Genomic DNA, 16,909 nt, shown 5'->3' with positions numbered 1-16,909 from the left:
CCTAGATGACCCTTCCAGCTCTACGATTCTGCGATTTATTTTGTTTTTCTTCTGCTTTAAAAAATAACTTTTTTCTTCTGCTTTAAAAAATAACTTTTTTCTTCTGCTTTAAAAAATAACTTTTTAGAAAAGAGAAGAAACTGCAACTCCCTCCATCATTGACCCTACTTGCTGGGTCCAGCGACCTCTTGAGGGTTTCCTCACACTAGACTGGCAGGGTGGTACTGCTGCAGCAGCAAAAAGGGGCGAATGCAGCCCACAGGATATGAAAACAGCTTCCCCTTTGTGACGACAAACGGTGTGTCCTGTGCTGGGTTGCGATATCCATTTCTGACACATGCGCCGGGATTGGGCAAAGAATGCACAATGAGACATCTTGCTTAGCCTCTCAGAGATAGAACATGCGAAAAGTCTGGCCAAAGACCTATCTAGTCCGGCGTCCTGTTTTCACAACAGCCACACAGAAAAATAAAATAATAATAATGCGTGAGAGAACAAGAAGTAAAATCATAGGGGTAAAAAAAGAGGGGGGAATGTTCACACCACTCTTGCTTTTCTGTTCCAGAAACTTCTTCCGCTCAACCGCAGCTGCCTCAGACGGGGTTTTTCGGCATTGTGTTTGGGTTGGCGGCTGGGATTACTTTGGTTGGTGCCATGCTACGGTATTTCTGTGAGTAAAGCCCTTGAACTGGGAAGACTCGGACTCCTGGGTTCTGTTCCCAAGGGATGAGTGTTAGGAATGTCAAAGGGGCTCTCGGCTTGCTATGTATTTTAACACAAACCCACCTAATCTGCAGTCCGTGAAACTATCCTTCAAAGTTAGCTTATCATCCTCGACACGATACGATACGATAGTCTTTATTGTCATTGTCCCATACAGAACAACGAAATTGAAAAAGTCTACATCAGACATTCAAAACCAACAAGCCTGCTATCCCAGCTATCCCAGCCTGGTTAGCCCCCTAAAAACTCTGATACCCCATAATTAAATGCAATATACTCCCATAGAGACTACCTTACACTGCGTTTAAAACCAAAAATCGCATTTGGATAGAAACTGTTTCTCAGGCGGCTAGTCCTAGTTTTTATAACCCTGTACCTTCTTCCAGAAGGCAGAAGCTGAAAGAGATCATTTCCGGGGTGCGCACTATCCTGCGCTATCTCTGCAGCTTTCTTATGGCACCTGGCAGCATAGATTGGTGAATCAACGAAAAATCTTCAAGCCTTGGTCTTTGTGAAATATTATTTATTTATTTATAAAAAATAGTTACATGCCACTATTCTTCTTTGTGTCCCTCCTCCACGAGATGTCTGGAGGGTGGCAACACAAGAACGGGCCTTTTCTGCAGTGGCTTCACGCTTGTGGAGTGCTTTCCCCAGGAAGGCTCGCCTGTCCCCATCATTGCGTTCCTTTGGACACCAAGGGAAAACGTTCCTCTTCAATGTTCCTTTGACTGATTGACATCCGATGCCCTTTTAAATCTATTGTGGGAGGAGGGGTTGGTTTTGTCCTGTTCTTAACTTGGTGTTTTTATATTCCTATTTTTATATTCCTATTTTATGTTGTAAACTATGAAAGGTGGTATACAAATTTAAATAAGAAGAATAAAAAATATTCATTTAAAAGCCAGAGTGGTTTACAGCAATTGAACATGAAACCGTACAATAAAAACAATATTAAAAAGTTTTAAAATCTCTATGAACAGGGTAATCCAGAATACTGAGCCAATGGCACAAAGACTTGGTTTCTTGTTGTTGCCAAACAGACCTTTGCCAACTCGAGGAGAGATCAGTGACACTCCTGTAGATTGTCTCAGTAATCAAGCTGGGCTATAATTTATAAAAGGACGTTGAATCTGGCCCAGTAGACAGAAAAAGTGCTTTTCTCCATTCTTACCTTGTCCCCAGATGTCCACATTCGGAGGAAGAACCTGCAGCCGCCGCCACCACCACCGATTTCGACAATCCCATCCTTACCTAAGGACTTCTCTCGATCCAAAATGCTTGGTAGCAGAGTCAGAGAAGTAAGTGATGATTGAGATACATTGCAGCTAGAACGACCACTTTCACCCTTGCACAGCAGAGGTTCAGCTGGTGCTGAACTTTGGGGCTCAAACCCAGGGCTGTGGGTTAAACCACAGAGCCTAGGACTTGCTGATAAGAAGGTTGGCGGTTCGAATCCCCGCGACGGGGTGAGCTCCCGTTGCTCGGTCCCTGCTCCTGCCAACCTAGCAGTTCGAAAGTACGTCAAAGTGCAAGTAGATAAATAGGTACTCTTCAGGAGAAAGCCGTTTCTGGCGAACCAGAGCAGTGCACGGAAACGCCGTTTACCTTCCCGCCAGAGCGGTACCTATTTACCTACACTTTGACGTGCTTTCGAACTGCTAGGTTGGCAGGAGCAGGGACCGAGCAACAGGAGCTCAACCCGTCGCAGGGATTCAAACCTGCCGACTTTCTGATCACAAGTCCTAGGCTTTGTGGTTTAACCCACAGCGCCACCTGCGTCCCACACACGCTATGTGTATGAAGACTTAATTCTGTGTTTTGGGGGGTGAGGGGGAGGGGAAAGCATTTATGTGTTAAAGTAAACCATCCACAAACCCGAAGTGAAGTTTTTTGTTTCTTCATACAAAAATCAGACTTAAAAAAAGAGAAAAGAGCAGGGACATGTCCAGCCCTCCACAGAATTGCTTCAGCACCCTAGAAAGCTTTCCTGTTTGTCTTTGTTCCAGACCAAGCCTGAAAACCCTGCTGAGCCCAGCACCATCTACCAGGTAAGTGTACAGCTTCCGTCATTGCCGGGGGTTGGACTGAATGACCTTCAGGGGTCCCTTCTGACAATTTATGATTCCATGATACCTCCAGAGTGAAGATTAGACTTAGGAAGGAAGAGACCAAGGGAAAGAGGATGAAATAGAGCCTTCCGCTCTTTTTGGCAAGCCAGCCGTGAGTCCGTTCTGGACTGTCTAGTCTGCTAGACGTGACAGGAGAAAAAACCCACCGCCACCCACTGCTGTCTGTGGCTTTTGGGGGCACAAAGGTTGCGCAGCCGCCCTACTGCGTAGGCAAAGAGTTACGATAGCGGTGGCTGTGTTGTTGTTGTTTTTATGTTCCTTTGGCAAGGCTGACTCCTACCACACTGTGACACAGGGTTTGCTCATTGCATGACTCAGCGGATGGCTCAGAGCCTAACTGGCCGTTGTTCTGTGGGTGGGGGAAGGATCCTGCCCACTCCGACTGCCCCTTGCAGGATCCTGCCTCGTTTTGAGTCAGCATTGCCCACTCAAGTCTCGCCGCCACCCACCCAAATACCTGGTGCCCTGCGAATGTTCTTGGACCACAGCCCTAAATTGGACATCTCCGGCGCAATATGATCCTGGGCTGCCTTTGGAGACAGTTTGGAAACTGCAGATGGTGCAGAATTGGGTGGACAGATAGCAGAGGTCAGCAGAAGGCTGGGGGAAAGGCTGCCTTGCTGCTGTTTTCTGATGCTCTGAAGGGTAGGGCCCAATAGCTTCAATTTACAAGGAATTACCAAAATGATTAAGTTTAATTTTAGGTTATATTTTAGTGATCAAGATTTAATATATATTTTTAACTGCCACTATATCTGAATTGGGACGTGGGCGTTGCTGTGGGTTAAACCACAGAGCCTAGGACTTGCTGATCAGAAGCTCCTGCCAACCTAGCAGTTCGAAAGCACGTCAATAGTGCAAGTAGATAAATAGGTACCACTCCGGCGGGAAGGTAAACAGCGTTTCCGTGCGCTGCTCTGGTTCGCCAGAAGCGGCTTAGTCATGCTGGCCACATGACCCAGAAGCTGTACACCGGCTCCCTCGGCTAATAAAGCGAGATGAGCGCCGCAACCCCGGAGTCGGTCACGACTGGACCTAATGGTCAGGGGCCCCTTTACCTTTACCAAAATGATTAACGTTTTAAATGACAATTTTAGGTTATATTTTAGTGATCAAGTTTTAATATATATTTTAAACTGCCGCTATATCTGAATGGTCTCTGTTATACCCAATCGCAATTCAATGTATTCCTGTTGTGTTTTATGAGTGAGCCGGAACTGGTCTGTGACCGTAATAATGAAATTCATTCATTCAATTTACAAGGAAGGGGATTCTGAGTGGAAAAAAACTCTCTGACGGTGAGAGCTGTTCGACAGGGGAATGGTCTCCCTCAGGAGGTTGTGAACTCTGCTTCACTGGAATTTTTAATGCTGAAGTTGGATGCTCAATCGTCAGGGATGCTCCAGCTGAGATGAACCTTGGGGTCCCTTCCAACTGTACAATTCTATGATTTCATGACTGTACTCCGACACGCAGCAGTTCGCTCAGGCCCCAATTCTACAGCAGAACGGTCGGCTAGGCCCAGTGGCGTAGCGTGGGTTGTCAGCACCCGGGGCAAGGCAACTAATTTGCGCACCCTAACCTGGGGCAAGGCAAGTAATTTGCGCCCCCCCTGCACTGTCCCTCCCCCAGATAGTCCCTCACTCTCTCTCCATACCGCACCGCACGCCTGGCACCCCCCCCCCACAGTGGGCGGCGACCCGGTGGCTCGGATCGGATTCGCACAGCCAGCACTGCAGTGAGAGAGAGTGTGAGTGAGCCAGGTAGGGGCAGAGAGCTGTGAGTGCGAGCGCGCCCCCCCAGATGTTGTGCCCGGTACGGCCGGCCCCCCCTGCACCCCCCACGCTACGCCACTGGCTAGGCCTACTGTCTTAAGATCCCTTTAACAGGAGAGGGATGAGCCTAGGTGTCAGGTGTGGATTGCAATGGTGGTCTACGGACACCCCACCCCCAAATTAGCGTGCAAGGCAGGCAGATCAGACCCACAGCTGAACTCTTTCAACGTTTTGTCTTCAGGAGGTGCTATGTGACGGCGGGGGTGTGTATCAGGAACTGGAGAGGTAAGCCCCCCCCCCCCCCGTTTCTGTGACTTCTCCTGGCTTTGGGAAGGAGGCGGGAGGACTTTAGGACCCTGCCAGAGCTCTCACATCTCCTCCCCAAAGCCCAGGGCCTCACTTACCCGGTTCTGAGATGGCACCCCCACGGCTCAGTGCCCAGTGTCCAGCCCTAAACCTGCCCCTGCCACCTTTCCGTATACAGAAGGTGACTGGACCACCAGTTGAAAATTTAACTTCTAGTGAACTTTAGTGAAGGCACAGTGCCTTCCCCTGCCCCTTGGGGGCAGCAGGCTAACTTAGGGGGCACTGGGCACACACAGTTCTGCCCTGCCCCACAGCAGCTCACTGCAGCTTATTGCCTGCCCCGCCCCACATTTCCTGCACGTGCATTTCCTCAAATCCCATCGCTGAGTTTTTGGCATTGGAAATAAATTCTGGGCCAGATCCTGCGCCCTTGACACACATTCATTTTCTCTCTCTCTCTCTCTGTTTATCCAGGTGATTTCTGAGTGTAGAATCTCCTGCGTAGCAATAAGGACTTACGATACCTTCTCCCAGCTGAATGTTTCTGCCTAGATGCCTGTCAGCTGCAAACTCCCAGCCAGACCCTCCTTGATATACCTGCCTTAAAAACCCAGACTCTTCTCTAAATATAGTGCTTTAAATACATGGCATGAATGTGGCCTTAATGTGCATCCCTGCAGATCATTCTGAGGTAGAGCTCTGAATGGTTTAATCTTCAGTGTGTTGTTGTTTTTACTTTAAAAGAAAAACCCATTAGACTCTTTGTGCTTGTTTGCTTAAATATTGAAACGGTTGGAGAAAATGCATTAAATAATTCCACTGTTTTCTTACTGTCTTACGTCTCTTTTTGACGGCAACCTGAAACGATCCAAACATTGGGTAGTTGGGTCAAATTACTGAGGATCGTTTGCCATAAACTTGAATTGATCGGTGAACCGAGTGTGAACCGAACTTGGCTGTTTTATACAGGATTGAGCATGAACTGAAGTTAGTTCCTTTCTGGATGTGTCAAGTTGGAGCTAATTCCTTTTTAAAATGATCTTTCTGAGATCTGGACCCCACCTAGGACCCCTGGAGCCCCCTGGCTCAGCCGCTGCTGCTCACACTTCCTGTCTAAGCAAGTAAATAATGTATTGGATTTGTGTCCCACCGCCTCTCCAAGAACCTCAAGATGGCAGCATACATGGTCTCACCCCCCCCCCATTTTATCCTCACAACGACCCTGTGAGGTGGGTTAGGCAGGGGTCTCATCCAGGCTTCCCACTGCTTCCCCCTCTTTTGTGCTGAATCCGAGCAAATGTCAATCAGCTTTCCCAGGGACTAACATTTGTTCCGATTCAGAGCTAAAGAGTGGGTTTTCCTGGGGCAAGTTGTGGGGCAAACAGAGGACCAATCGGACCCATGCTTCCTAGGCACACGACAAGGAGAAGCATGGGTGAGCCCTAAGAACCAGGCAGATGGCCTTCTTGGTGGTGGCACCCGCCCTGTGGAACGCCCTCCCATCAAAGAAATAAACAACTATAGGACATTTATAAGACACCTGAAGGCAGCCCTGTTTAGTGACTGATGTTTTAATGTATTTTTAATCTTTGGTTGGAAGCCGCCCAGAGTGGCTGGGGAAACCCAGCCAGATGGGCAGGGTAGAAATAAATTATTATTATTATTATTATTATTATTATTATTGACATTGACTGGTCCAAGGTCACCCAATGAGCTTCATGACTGAGTGGGAATTTGAACCCTGGCCTCCCAAGCTCCTAGTCCAACGTTCTAACCACTGCACCACATTGCCAGGAGGTTGGCAAAAGAGCACCAAGCCTGCACTTGCTTAGGAAATAAACAACTATCTGACTTTCAGAAGACATCTGAAGGCGGCCCTGTTTAGGGAAGTTTTTAATGTCTGATGTTTTATTCTATTTTTTTTATATTTTGTTGGGAGCTGCCCAGAGTGGGTGGGGTATAAATATTATCATAGCCATTGGGGTATAAATAAAAATTATTACAGTGGTACCTTGGGTTATATACGCTTCAGGTTACATATGCTTCAGGTTACAGACTCTGCTAACCCAGAAATAGTGCTTCAGGTTAAGAACTTTGCTTCAGGATGAGAACAGAAATTGTGCTCCGGCGGCGCGGCAGCAGCAGGAAGTCCCATTAGCTAAAGTGGTGCTTCAGGTTAAGAACAGTTTCAGGTTAAGTATGGACCTCCAGAACGAATTAAGTACTTAACCCGAGGTACCACTGTATTATTATTATTATTATTATTATTATTATTATTATTATTATTATTATTATTTATTATTATTATTACGACCATCTGGCTCTGGGCAGATTGGGCCCATGGAGAGAGAGAAGGAGAGAGGGAGAGAGGGAGAGAGGGAGAGAGAGAGAGAGAGAGAGAGAGAGAGCGAGCAGGTGAAGGAGCAACAACAACCCACAAAGGTGAGATGGGTCCAAGGATCCAGCTGAAGGCATCTTGTCGAAGGTTCTCCCTCCCCCAAAATCCCTGGAGCCAACACTGCCCATCACAACACAATGGAACAAAGGAGAATGTGTGCCACTAAATGGGCACTGGAGGCTTTTATTTCACAGGTGTATATTTGATGTTATTTTCTACCTCTGGGGGGTCCAATTGGCTGTAAAGGTTGGTGCTCAAGAAGCTGCCAGACTGTCCTTGATTATTTCATTCACGGTTTCCAGATAGATGGAGCTCCTCCTCTTGCGGTGGGGAGGGCAGTGACTCATACAGTCTGTGGGGTTGGCTGTTGCTGCTCCAAACGCCACCACTGTACTGGAGAATGATGATCTCTTCTGCTTTCTCCCTCTCTAAAAGAGAGCGTGTCTAGAATCAGAGAAGGGAAATTAGAAGCATCCGTATCCTACTCCCTTTGGGACCAGAAGGGTAATTCCCAACCCACTAGGTGCCACATCCACCCAAGTTCAAGGCCAAGTCTAGCCCCAACCCCTCCTGCTGTACACACATCTCCCTTAACTGAAGTCGCCATGCTCTCGTTGACATCTGGAGGTGGAAATGGACCCTCAGAAGGAAACCGTGACTACCAACCTCTGTGATTTAAGGCAGGGGTGCAGAATCTTTGGCCCTCCAGATGTTTCTGGACTCCTGGCTTTTGCTTCAGATCAGAATTGAATCGGCTTGTTCAGGATCAATTCTACCCAAGGAAAGAGGGAAAGCAACAACGATTGCTGGAGTGAGAAGCTGGTTCTATTTCATATTATTTGAAACATCCCTATGCCACCTTTGAGAGGAAAAGCAGCTTGCCCCGGAACACAGAAATACAATTTATTTATTATTGTTTTATTTTTAAAAATTTCTATACCGCTTTATATTTTAAAGAAAAAATCCCAAAACAGTTTACAGCATATTAAATCAATAAAACAATACAATGCAAGTGCAATATCATGGATGCAAAAAATTACAGGGAAAATGAAATATTAGGAGAGGGCAACCAATAAGAGAGGAGCAAGCCCTACACAGAAGGGTCCCGGCCTAAGATGGTTGCAGTGGCATAGCGTGGGGGGTGCAGGGGGGGCCGGCCGCACCGGGCGCAACATCGGTGGGGGGGGCGCATTCGCACTCGCAGCTCTCTGCCCCTACCTGGCTCACTCTCTCTCTCTCACTGCAGTGCTGGCTGTGCGAATCCGATCCAAGCCGCCGGGTTGCCGCCCACTGTGGAGGGGAGGGTGCCACGGTGCGGTGCGGAGAGAGAGCGAGGGACTATCTGGGGGAGGGACAGTGCAGCGGGGGGGGCCCCGCAAATTACTTGCCTTGCCCCGGGTGCTGACAACCCATGCTACGCCACTGGATGGTTGGACAGCACATTGTATACACCTCCTTCACTTTTTGGTCAAAGAATATAAACAACACCCATCGTAATTGGGGACTATAGAGTTAAATATAGTTTCCGGTTGTTCTGGGTTGGGGCAAAGGCTCTACATCCAGCCTGTTTTCCTGGTTGCTTTCATTGTCCTGCATGGTTGTGTATTGGCCTGCTCATCCGTAAAGCAGCCTCTTGTTCCAGACCTGCCTTATATTATACATACCGTATTTTTCGCCCTATAGGACGCACCCGACCATAGGACGCACCTTGTTTTAGAGGGGGAGAACAAGAATTTTTTTTTCTCCCCCTCTCTGCTCAGCGCCCCTTCAGCAAAGTGGCAGGAGAAACGGAGCCCCTTCCATTTCTCCTCCTGCTTGGCTGAAGGGGCGCTGCACAGCTCTCCCTCTCTGCTGAAGCCGGGAGAGTCTTGCTCTCCCGGCTTCAGCAAAAGGAACCTGAAGCCTCCGGAGCACAGTGGGACTTCTAGCTGCGCTCCGGAGGCTTCAGGCAGCTATCCCTGAAGCCTGGAGAGCGAGAGGGGTCGGTGCGCACCGACCCTTCTTGCTCTTCAGGCTTCAGAGAAAGCAACGTGTAGCCTCTGGAGCACGGAGGGAGCACTCCCTCTGCACTTTGGAGGCTTTGCGTTGCTTTTGCTGAAGTGAAGGAGCCTGCATTCGCTCCATAGGACGCACACACATTTCCCCTTAATTTTTGAAGGGGGAAAAGTGTGCCCTATAGAGCGAAAAGTACGGTAACCAAAATGAAATCAAAAACAAGCTAGCGTTACCTTGCATAGTTGCTCAACGTGTAGTAGGAAGCGATGCCTACCAAGACCAGGGACAGCGAAATACATCCGACGACAAGCTCCGCCGTGACTTTGGCAGGTGGAATATGCGCCTTCCTTTTTGTGCCCAGATCTCCACATGCAGACAGCAAGAAATAAATATGCATATAATAGGAATAATAGTACAGCAGTACCTCGGAAGTCGAACGGAATCCGTTCCGGAGGCCCATTTGATTTCCAAAATGTTCAGAAACCAAGGCACGGCTTTCGATTGGCCGCAGAAGCTCCTGCAGCCAATCGGAAGCCGCAGAAGCCTCGTTGGACGTTCGAGATCCAAAGAACGTTCGCAAACCGTAACATTCACTTCCGGGTTTGAGGCATTTGGGAGCCAAAAAATTTGACTTGCAAGGCATTACGGATCCAAGGAATGACTGTAATAGTAGTAAAGGTAAAGGTAAAGGTACCCCTGCCCCTACGGGCCAGTCTTGCCAGACTCTAGGGTTGTGCGCCCATCTCACTCAAGAGCCCGGGGGCCAGCGCTGTCCGGAGACACTTCCGGGTCACGTGGCCAGCGTGACATCGCTGCTCTGGCGAGTCAGAGCTGCACACAGAAACGCCGTTTACCTTCCCGCTAGTAAGCGGTCCCTATTTATCTACTTGCACCCGGGGGTGCTTTCGAACTGCTAGGTTGGCAGGCGCTGGGACCGAACAACGGGACCGCACCCCGCCGTGGGGATTCGAACCACCGACCTTTCGATCAGCAAGCCCTAGGCACTGAGGCTTTTACCCACAGCGCCACCCGCGTCCCTGTAATAGTAGTAGTAGTAATTTATTACTTATACTCTGTCCATCTGGCTGGGCCTCCTCAGCCACTCTGGGCAGCTCCCAACAGAATATTAAAAACGCGATAAAACATCGAATATTATAAACTTCCCTAAACAGGGCTGCCTTCAGGCGTTTTCTAAAAGTCAGATAGTTGTTTATTTTCTTTAGCTCATCCTCAGGTAAGCTGAGCATCCCTGTCCTCTGCATCAGTTACAGGTAAGAGTGAGGGAGAAAATTGATTCGGTTCATAAGGACAGGTGAACCCAGGTCTTTCACATTTTCCAAAATAATACAAGTACAGGGGTACCTCAGGTTACAGACACTTCAGATTACAGACGCTTCAGGTTACAGACTCTGCTAACCCAGAAATAGTACCTCGGGTTAAGAACTTTACCTCAGAATGAGAACAGAAATTGCACGGCGGCAGCGGGAAGCCCCATTAGCTAAAGTGGTACCTCAGGTTAAGAACAGTTTCAGGTTAAGAATGGACCTCCAGAACGAATTCAGTTCTTAACCTGAGGTACCACTGTATGAGGGCCGGACCATCCATGAAGCATGGTGAGAAGACTGCCTTAGGCGGCAGAATCCATAGGGGCAGCAGTCCTGATGTAAATCTTTAATCTCCCCTTGTTCCTTCATTTTCACCCCTTCTTCCCTGGCAGGGAAAAGGGACGCCATTTTGTAGTTCGTCCCAGGTGCTAAAATGCCTTGGACCAGCCCTGGCAAGAACTGAAACAGCTCTGCAAATGCGCTGCTCTGAATTTTGCACGGCAGTTCACTAGCCAAGGGTTTTGTACAGAAATACCTATACAGTGGTACCTTGGTTTGCAACAACTTTGGATTACAACAGTTTGGGTTTACAACCACATCAATGTTGAACTGTCTCTTTAAATCTAAAGGTTCATCATTGTTTCACCCAATGTGTATACCTTTAAGGGGCCAGAGCAAGGGCCAGAGTAAACTAACGAGATCCAGCCTTGCAGCTGTGAAGCATAGCAGGTGCTGCTGAGTTGCATTGATTAGGCTGTGCAGTATATAAGGAGCAGCACCTAGCTCTGCCATTTACCCTGGGGATGGGTTGGTGGTTGGGTCTTGTTTGTGTGTTTGTATTTAGTGTTTAAGGAGTTTTTGTTTTTCTTATTAAAACCTTGTTTAAGTTATTTTTGAGTCCCTTCTTTTTCTAATGCATGGTCTCCCCAGCAAGCTCTCTGTGCTACTATACTGCGAAAAGCCAACAATCAAACCCGGAAGTGTGTGTCCCTTTTATTGGATTACAACTAATTTTGGGGGGGAAGACCTCATTGGCAAAAGCGAGCCTTGGGTTACAATCTGTTTTACAACCGGACCTCTGGAACGGATTATGGTTGTAAACCAAGGTACCACTGTACTAGGTCAAAGTATGCATAAAAGCACATAAGTTGGTGAAAATATTTTGCAGAAGGGCACTATATTTAGGGAAAGTGCCTTGCAAAAACTTGTCACAATTGCATACATACATATATATGGAGAGATTTTCCATTCAAATGCTGATGAATTGTCATGATGACCTTTTTAAAAAATTAAATAAATTGCAAACTGGTGTAAAAATGTGAAGAACTGCACCTAAGACTGGAAAAATGAGAAACCGAGATATTTGTTTATCCCTAGTTCTAGGGACCAAATATACTCACCTTTGACCGCCAGGTATATCCTCCCCACTTCGGATGAGTCCAGCAGATCTTTTTTCTTTTGTACCACGTAGTAGCCGCTGTCCAGGAGGGTTAAATTAGTGATGTGTAGGGAGCAATGTGGATTGATGTCCACCCGCCCAGTGAAGGGCCAGCTGATATTGAATATGGAGACTGGCTGAGGTTGGTAGGTCACAATATTACTTGCTTCTGATATTTTCCCTCGGAACCAGCTGCAGAATACGACCCTCTCCATGCTACTGACTGGGACCAGTGTTACGTCGTTTCCCAACGATGGGCGCCACGGATCCAACACGATGGGAATTCTAATGTTCTTAGCTTGCACCAGTGCAAAGCACGAATTCAGAATGTGGGCTAGAAGAGCAGGGGTTGGGCGGAAGGGGAAAGAAGCAAAAGTTCAGTTCAAGGAAGAGGTCGGCAGCAAGTCGGAGACATTGGCGCTTGCGATGTATTTATCCCAAATTCATTTATCAAATTCCTGCCCTGTGCAATTTCAAAACAAAAGCAAGCAGATTGCAACATTCTGGAAATTCGGAAGCAGCTGCGGTTTGAAATGTTCTGAAACCAATGACAACTAAAAACATGCTTCCGTTATAGAGCAAGAATCAAGAGGGTTTTTCAGTGTTATGTCTTGGAGAAAAAGGGAGAAAATTTGGGAGGCATGACTTATATTGAGGCTGCAGCAGAGCTCATAACAAGTGCCTTAAGAACAGACTCCTTGCCCAAGCCAGAATTTTAGACCCCAGCCCTGAATCCTGTTACCAACTGGGGAAGGGGTTTTCTGAAAATCCTATGCGCCATCTGCACTTAAAGCAGCACCATACCACTGCAAAGAATTCTGGGGACTGTAGTTTGTTGCTAGGAGACTTCTTTAAAAGTATATTATTATTATTATTATTATTATTATTATTATTATTATTATGCCACCCACCTCATTGGGTTACCTCAACCACTATGGGCAGCTTCCAGTAAATTAAAGCACAGTGTTATTATGATGATGATTTATTAAATTTCTTATTCGCTTTATCTTGCCCAGTGCAGCCCAAAGTAACATATAACCAAAGTAACATACAAGCCAAACTCCCCACATAGAGACATTAAAACCAAGGGGGGGGGGGAGAAATATATTTAAAACATCCCACCTACTTAGGTCCATAAATTACCGTATAGCATATATTCAACACACACAAAAACAGCGATGATTTGTTGTTGACAAAGGACAGCTGGACATTTAAAGGGCCCCATTACCTTCAGTAGCTGAGGGCCTCATCAAACCTGAATCTGGCTCTGTTTGTGAGGCACATGAAGGAGGACCTCAAAGGATGGTCAGTTCATATGGGGAGAGACAGTTCTTGAGGTATTGAGGTCCTGAGCCTTTACATTTGAATTGGGCCTGGAAACTACCGTATTTTTCACTCCATAGGGCGCACCGGACCATAGGGTTGTAATCCAATAAAAGGGACACACACTTCCGGGTTTGATGTGGTTGTAAACCAAAACGGTTGTAATCCAAAGTTGTTGCAAACCAAGGTACCACTGTATAGGTATTTCTGTACAAAACCCTTGGCTAGTGAATTGCCATGCAAAATTCAGAGCAGTGCATTTGCAGAGCTGTGTTTCAGTTCTTGCCAGGGCTGGTCCAAGGCACCTAGTTTTTAGGGGGGGAAATCAAGGGAAGAAATCTTATTTCCCCCCCAGCCCCAAAGAGCAGCGTACAGGCTAAAGAAGTCATATCCCCGTGCAGCTTCTCCCTGCCGGAGGGGTTGCACGCGGCTATGGAACAAGCCAAGGCAGCCAGCGGGATCCATCCCACTGGCTGTTTTGGCTTCCTCTTTAGCCCCACGCAACCTCTCCCTGCCAGGAGACGCTGCGCGGGGCTAAAGAAGCCATAGCCACTTGCAGCCTCTCCCTGCCGGAGGGGCTGCGCGGGGCTATCCCTGAAGCCTGGAGAGTGTGAGGGGTCGGTGTGCACCGACGCCTCTTGCTCTCCAGGCTTCAGCGAAAGCAACGCGAAGCCTTTGGAGCACGGAGGTTGTGCTCCCTCTGCGCTTCAGAGGCTTAGCGTTGCTATCGCTGAAGCCAAGGAGCCTGCATTCGCTCCATAGGACGCACACACATTTCCCCTCAATTTTTGGAGGGGGAAAAGTGCATCCTATAGAGCGAAAAATACGGTAATTGGTAGCCAGTGCAGTCGGGTCAGGATTGGTGCAATATGCTCAAACCGTCTTGCTCCGGTGAGCAACTTGGCCGCCAAATTTTGCACCAGTCAAAGCTTCTGAACCGTCTTCACAGGCAGCACCACTGATGACGCATTTGCCACAGTCTCTCACCTGCTAGAAGCAGCATCGGCCAAGGTCTTCCCCGGCTAGAGGGGGCCCCAACTACTGGGTGGGCTCTCTGCATGGTGTTGGTGCCACTCTTGTAGGTGAGAGGGCTTGGGGCATCCTGGGAGGATGATTTTGTGCCCAGCCATAGACATGGGTTCCTCCCCTGTCCGTAACCACAGATGCCCAGGACCACCCAGCCTAGGCCACCTGTTCCCCACCCCTGCAAGATCTCCTCAGCTTTAGCCTAGGATACCTCACTGCAGCCTCCCTCCCTTGCCAGCTCCCAGGTAACCATAGGAGGTCATAAAGCTGGAGTGTGAGCCTTGGTGAGTTGGGTGGGGAAGACCCCATTTGGGGGGCCCATCTGAGAAAGGCGCGTCAGTCCAGGGTTTAAACCACAGCGAGCTGGCAGGGTTTATAATGTGCATAAATAATGAATATACTTTTTAAAGGTCATATTATTGGTTTTCAAAGATGTGCAGCAGAGTAAATCTATGTGGCTAAATACACCGATCCTGGTCCGACTGCACTGGCTACCAATTAGTTTCTGGGCCCAATACAAAGTGCTGGTTTTGACCTATAAAGCCTTAAATTGATGCTGTATTGTTTTTAACACTTGATTGGAAGCCACCCAGAGTGGCTGGGGAGACTCAGCCAGATGGGCAGGGTATAAATAAATTATTATTATTATTATTATTATTATTATTATTATTATTATTATTATTATTAACAGCCCAGGACTGCAACACCTCAAGGACTGCCTCTTTCCATATGAACCTACCCGGACCCTGAGATCATCTTCCAAGGCCCTCCTTTGTGTGCCTTCTCCTCGAGAGGTCCGAAGGCTGGCAATACGAGAACGGGGCCTTCTCTGCAGTGGCTCCCCGTCTGTGGAATGCTCTCCCCAGGGAAGTTTGCCTGGCGCCTTCATTATATACACCTTTAGGTGCCAGGCAAAAACATTCCTTTTTAACCAGGCCTTTGGTTGATCTTATTGACATCCAACACCCTTTTAGAATGTGGCTTGTGGGGGGCGTTATTGGGTCACTGCTTTTGATTTGATTTTATATGTTGTGATCTTATTTGTGAACGACCCTGAGACCTCTGGGTATAGGGCGGTGTATAAATTGAATAAATCACCACCACCACCATCAAACTCCTTTCACCCCCACTTTAATCTCAGCAACAACCAGGTACATACCGTACTTTCCTGTGCATAAGACGAGGTTTTATCCTGATAATATAATGTATTAAATTGGGGCTCGTCTTATACACGGATAGCGCAGAGTGGGGATGGGGGATTGGTTTTTGTCACGAGCTGATTGGTGGTTGTGGCAAGGACTGCTGTCGATTGGCTGTTGTTGTGGCAATTGGGCGGACGATTGGTGGGTTCTGGTGGCGATTGGGCAGACGATTGGTGTCCTCTGTGCCGTGTGCTAATGGCAGCGTTGTTGGGGTGGGTGAGCGATTTGTTGCAAACACTCCCCCCCCCGAAAGCTCAACAACTGTAGGAATAACGGAGACAACAGGAGGTTGGATGCAGGTGAGATGTTCCAAACAAGCTGCCGGCTAGCTCTGCCAAGGCTTCTTTTATTAGCAGAAGTCAACAATTGAAAACAGTAGTGAAACCACTCTGAACTTAATGTACTTCATCTAAGTACATTTCCAGCGTTAGCAAATACACGTGTCAGCAGGTGTTTCCCTAAGATGTTCCCCCCGATACTTGATTACGTCTGCATTCCCGGTCATGCTCCAGCCAAGCAAAATGTCTAAGCAAACGAATTGTGAAAGGACGAAAGGTCGGGGGGAAACCCTGTTTTCTAGCCAAGAAGGCAAAAGGTCTGGGAGTGCAGGCGCAATGCTCCTTGACACACTGTTGCATGTCTGGTGCGAGGTTTGCCTTCGCAAAGCGGAGCGTTACCTCCACAAACAACTCTGGGCAATCTCCCCCTATTTTCTTAATATTGTGTCTTATACATGGGGGCGTGTTATACAGGGAAAAATATGGTATTCATGTCTGTAGAATATTCGTTCCTCTTCCCTTTGACAGGATTATCCTGTGTTTTTCTGCCAGGGTGGTACAGGGAGCATCCGAGCCTCACAAAGGGGATAGGAGCTGGTGTTCCAAGGTCACCTGCACATTCCCTGAGGACGGACTTTGCTGCTCGTCTTCATATACCTGATCGACTGTAATGAGGGAGAGATCCTCAAATGGAGTCTGTTCTTCGTCTTCCATGCTAGGGGAGAGGACTTCAAAGCGATTGTGTATTTCTAAACAATCAGAGCGAACCCTGGGCTCCTACTTCTTTGAGTCACGTTTCTCCATATATCTGGCACCTGTGTTGGTGAACTAGCCTCCTTCTCAGGGGTGTCCCCTGTCTCCTCCTTAGTGGAGACGGTGTTCTCTGTTGCTTCCAAGAAGAGCTCCAGCTCTCTAATTCTTTGGAGCATAGCTACATGTTCCTCCAGTTGCTGGACTTTGTCTTTTAGGAGGGCAATCAACATGCAAT

General features: G+C 47.8%; 2 protein-coding genes across 5 annotated transcripts in view; one reads left to right on the top strand and one right to left on the bottom strand.

Moving 5' to 3' along the window:
* Positions 1-5,735, top strand: part of LOC310684673 (uncharacterized protein) — a 32,161-nt gene extending 26,426 nt beyond the window's left edge. For both annotated transcript variants that reach the window (XM_083456137.1, XM_083456136.1), the window contains 5 exons: positions 566-670; positions 1,909-2,024; positions 2,733-2,774; positions 4,872-4,915; positions 5,411-5,735. In XM_083456137.1, coding sequence (XP_083312263.1) covers positions 566-670; positions 1,909-2,024; positions 2,733-2,774; positions 4,872-4,915; positions 5,411-5,414 — 311 coding nt within the window. In that variant the 3' untranslated portion in view covers positions 5,415-5,735. The remainder of the gene's footprint in view (positions 1-565; positions 671-1,908; positions 2,025-2,732; positions 2,775-4,871; positions 4,916-5,410) is intronic.
* Positions 5,736-7,491: 1,756 nt separating this feature from the next.
* LOC310684718 (cell adhesion molecule CEACAM21-like) lies at positions 7,492-14,650 on the bottom strand. Of its 3 annotated transcripts, none has more exons than XR_014514797.1 (5): positions 14,403-14,650; positions 12,055-12,426; positions 9,563-9,692; positions 7,988-8,106; positions 7,492-7,750 (listed from the first exon to the last, which is right to left on the bottom strand). XR_014514797.1 is itself a non-coding variant. In XM_083456203.1 (4 exons), exons 1-4 carry the CDS (start codon positions 14,473-14,475, stop codon positions 8,070-8,072), a joined length of 612 nt encoding a protein of 203 aa, XP_083312329.1. In that variant the 5' UTR covers positions 14,476-14,650; the 3' UTR covers positions 7,492-8,069. The 3 variants fall into 3 exon arrangements, 1 of the variants encoding a protein (XP_083312329.1); XR_014514798.1 differs by having other exon boundaries at positions 7,492-7,760; positions 8,001-8,106; XM_083456203.1 differs by having other exon boundaries at positions 7,492-8,106.
* Positions 14,651-16,909: the final 2,259 nt, after the last annotated feature.

Source organism: Podarcis tiliguerta (assembly GCF_965153285.1).
Source record: "Podarcis tiliguerta genome assembly, chromosome: 8".
Classification (NCBI taxonomy): Eukaryota; Metazoa; Chordata; class Lepidosauria; order Squamata; family Lacertidae; genus Podarcis; species Podarcis tiliguerta.
The sequence above is the reverse complement of the archived record's forward strand: the minus strand, read 5'-3'. Positions and strand labels throughout refer to the sequence as shown.

Bases quoted from the DNA above. Each gene is read 5' to 3' on its own strand.
- LOC310684718 (XM_083456203.1), bottom strand. From the start codon at position 14,475: ATGCAGAGAGCCCACCCAGTAGTTGGGGCCCCCTCTAGCCGGGGAAGA. The intron at 12,427-14,402 runs GTGAGAGACTGT...CTGCTCTTCTAG, and splicing joins GCCGATGCTGCTTCTAGCAG to CCCACATTCTGAATTCGTGC. The intron at 9,693-12,054 runs GTGAGTATATTT...CTGCATGTGGAG, and splicing joins GATATACCTGGCGGTCAAAG to ATCTGGGCACAAAAAGGAAG.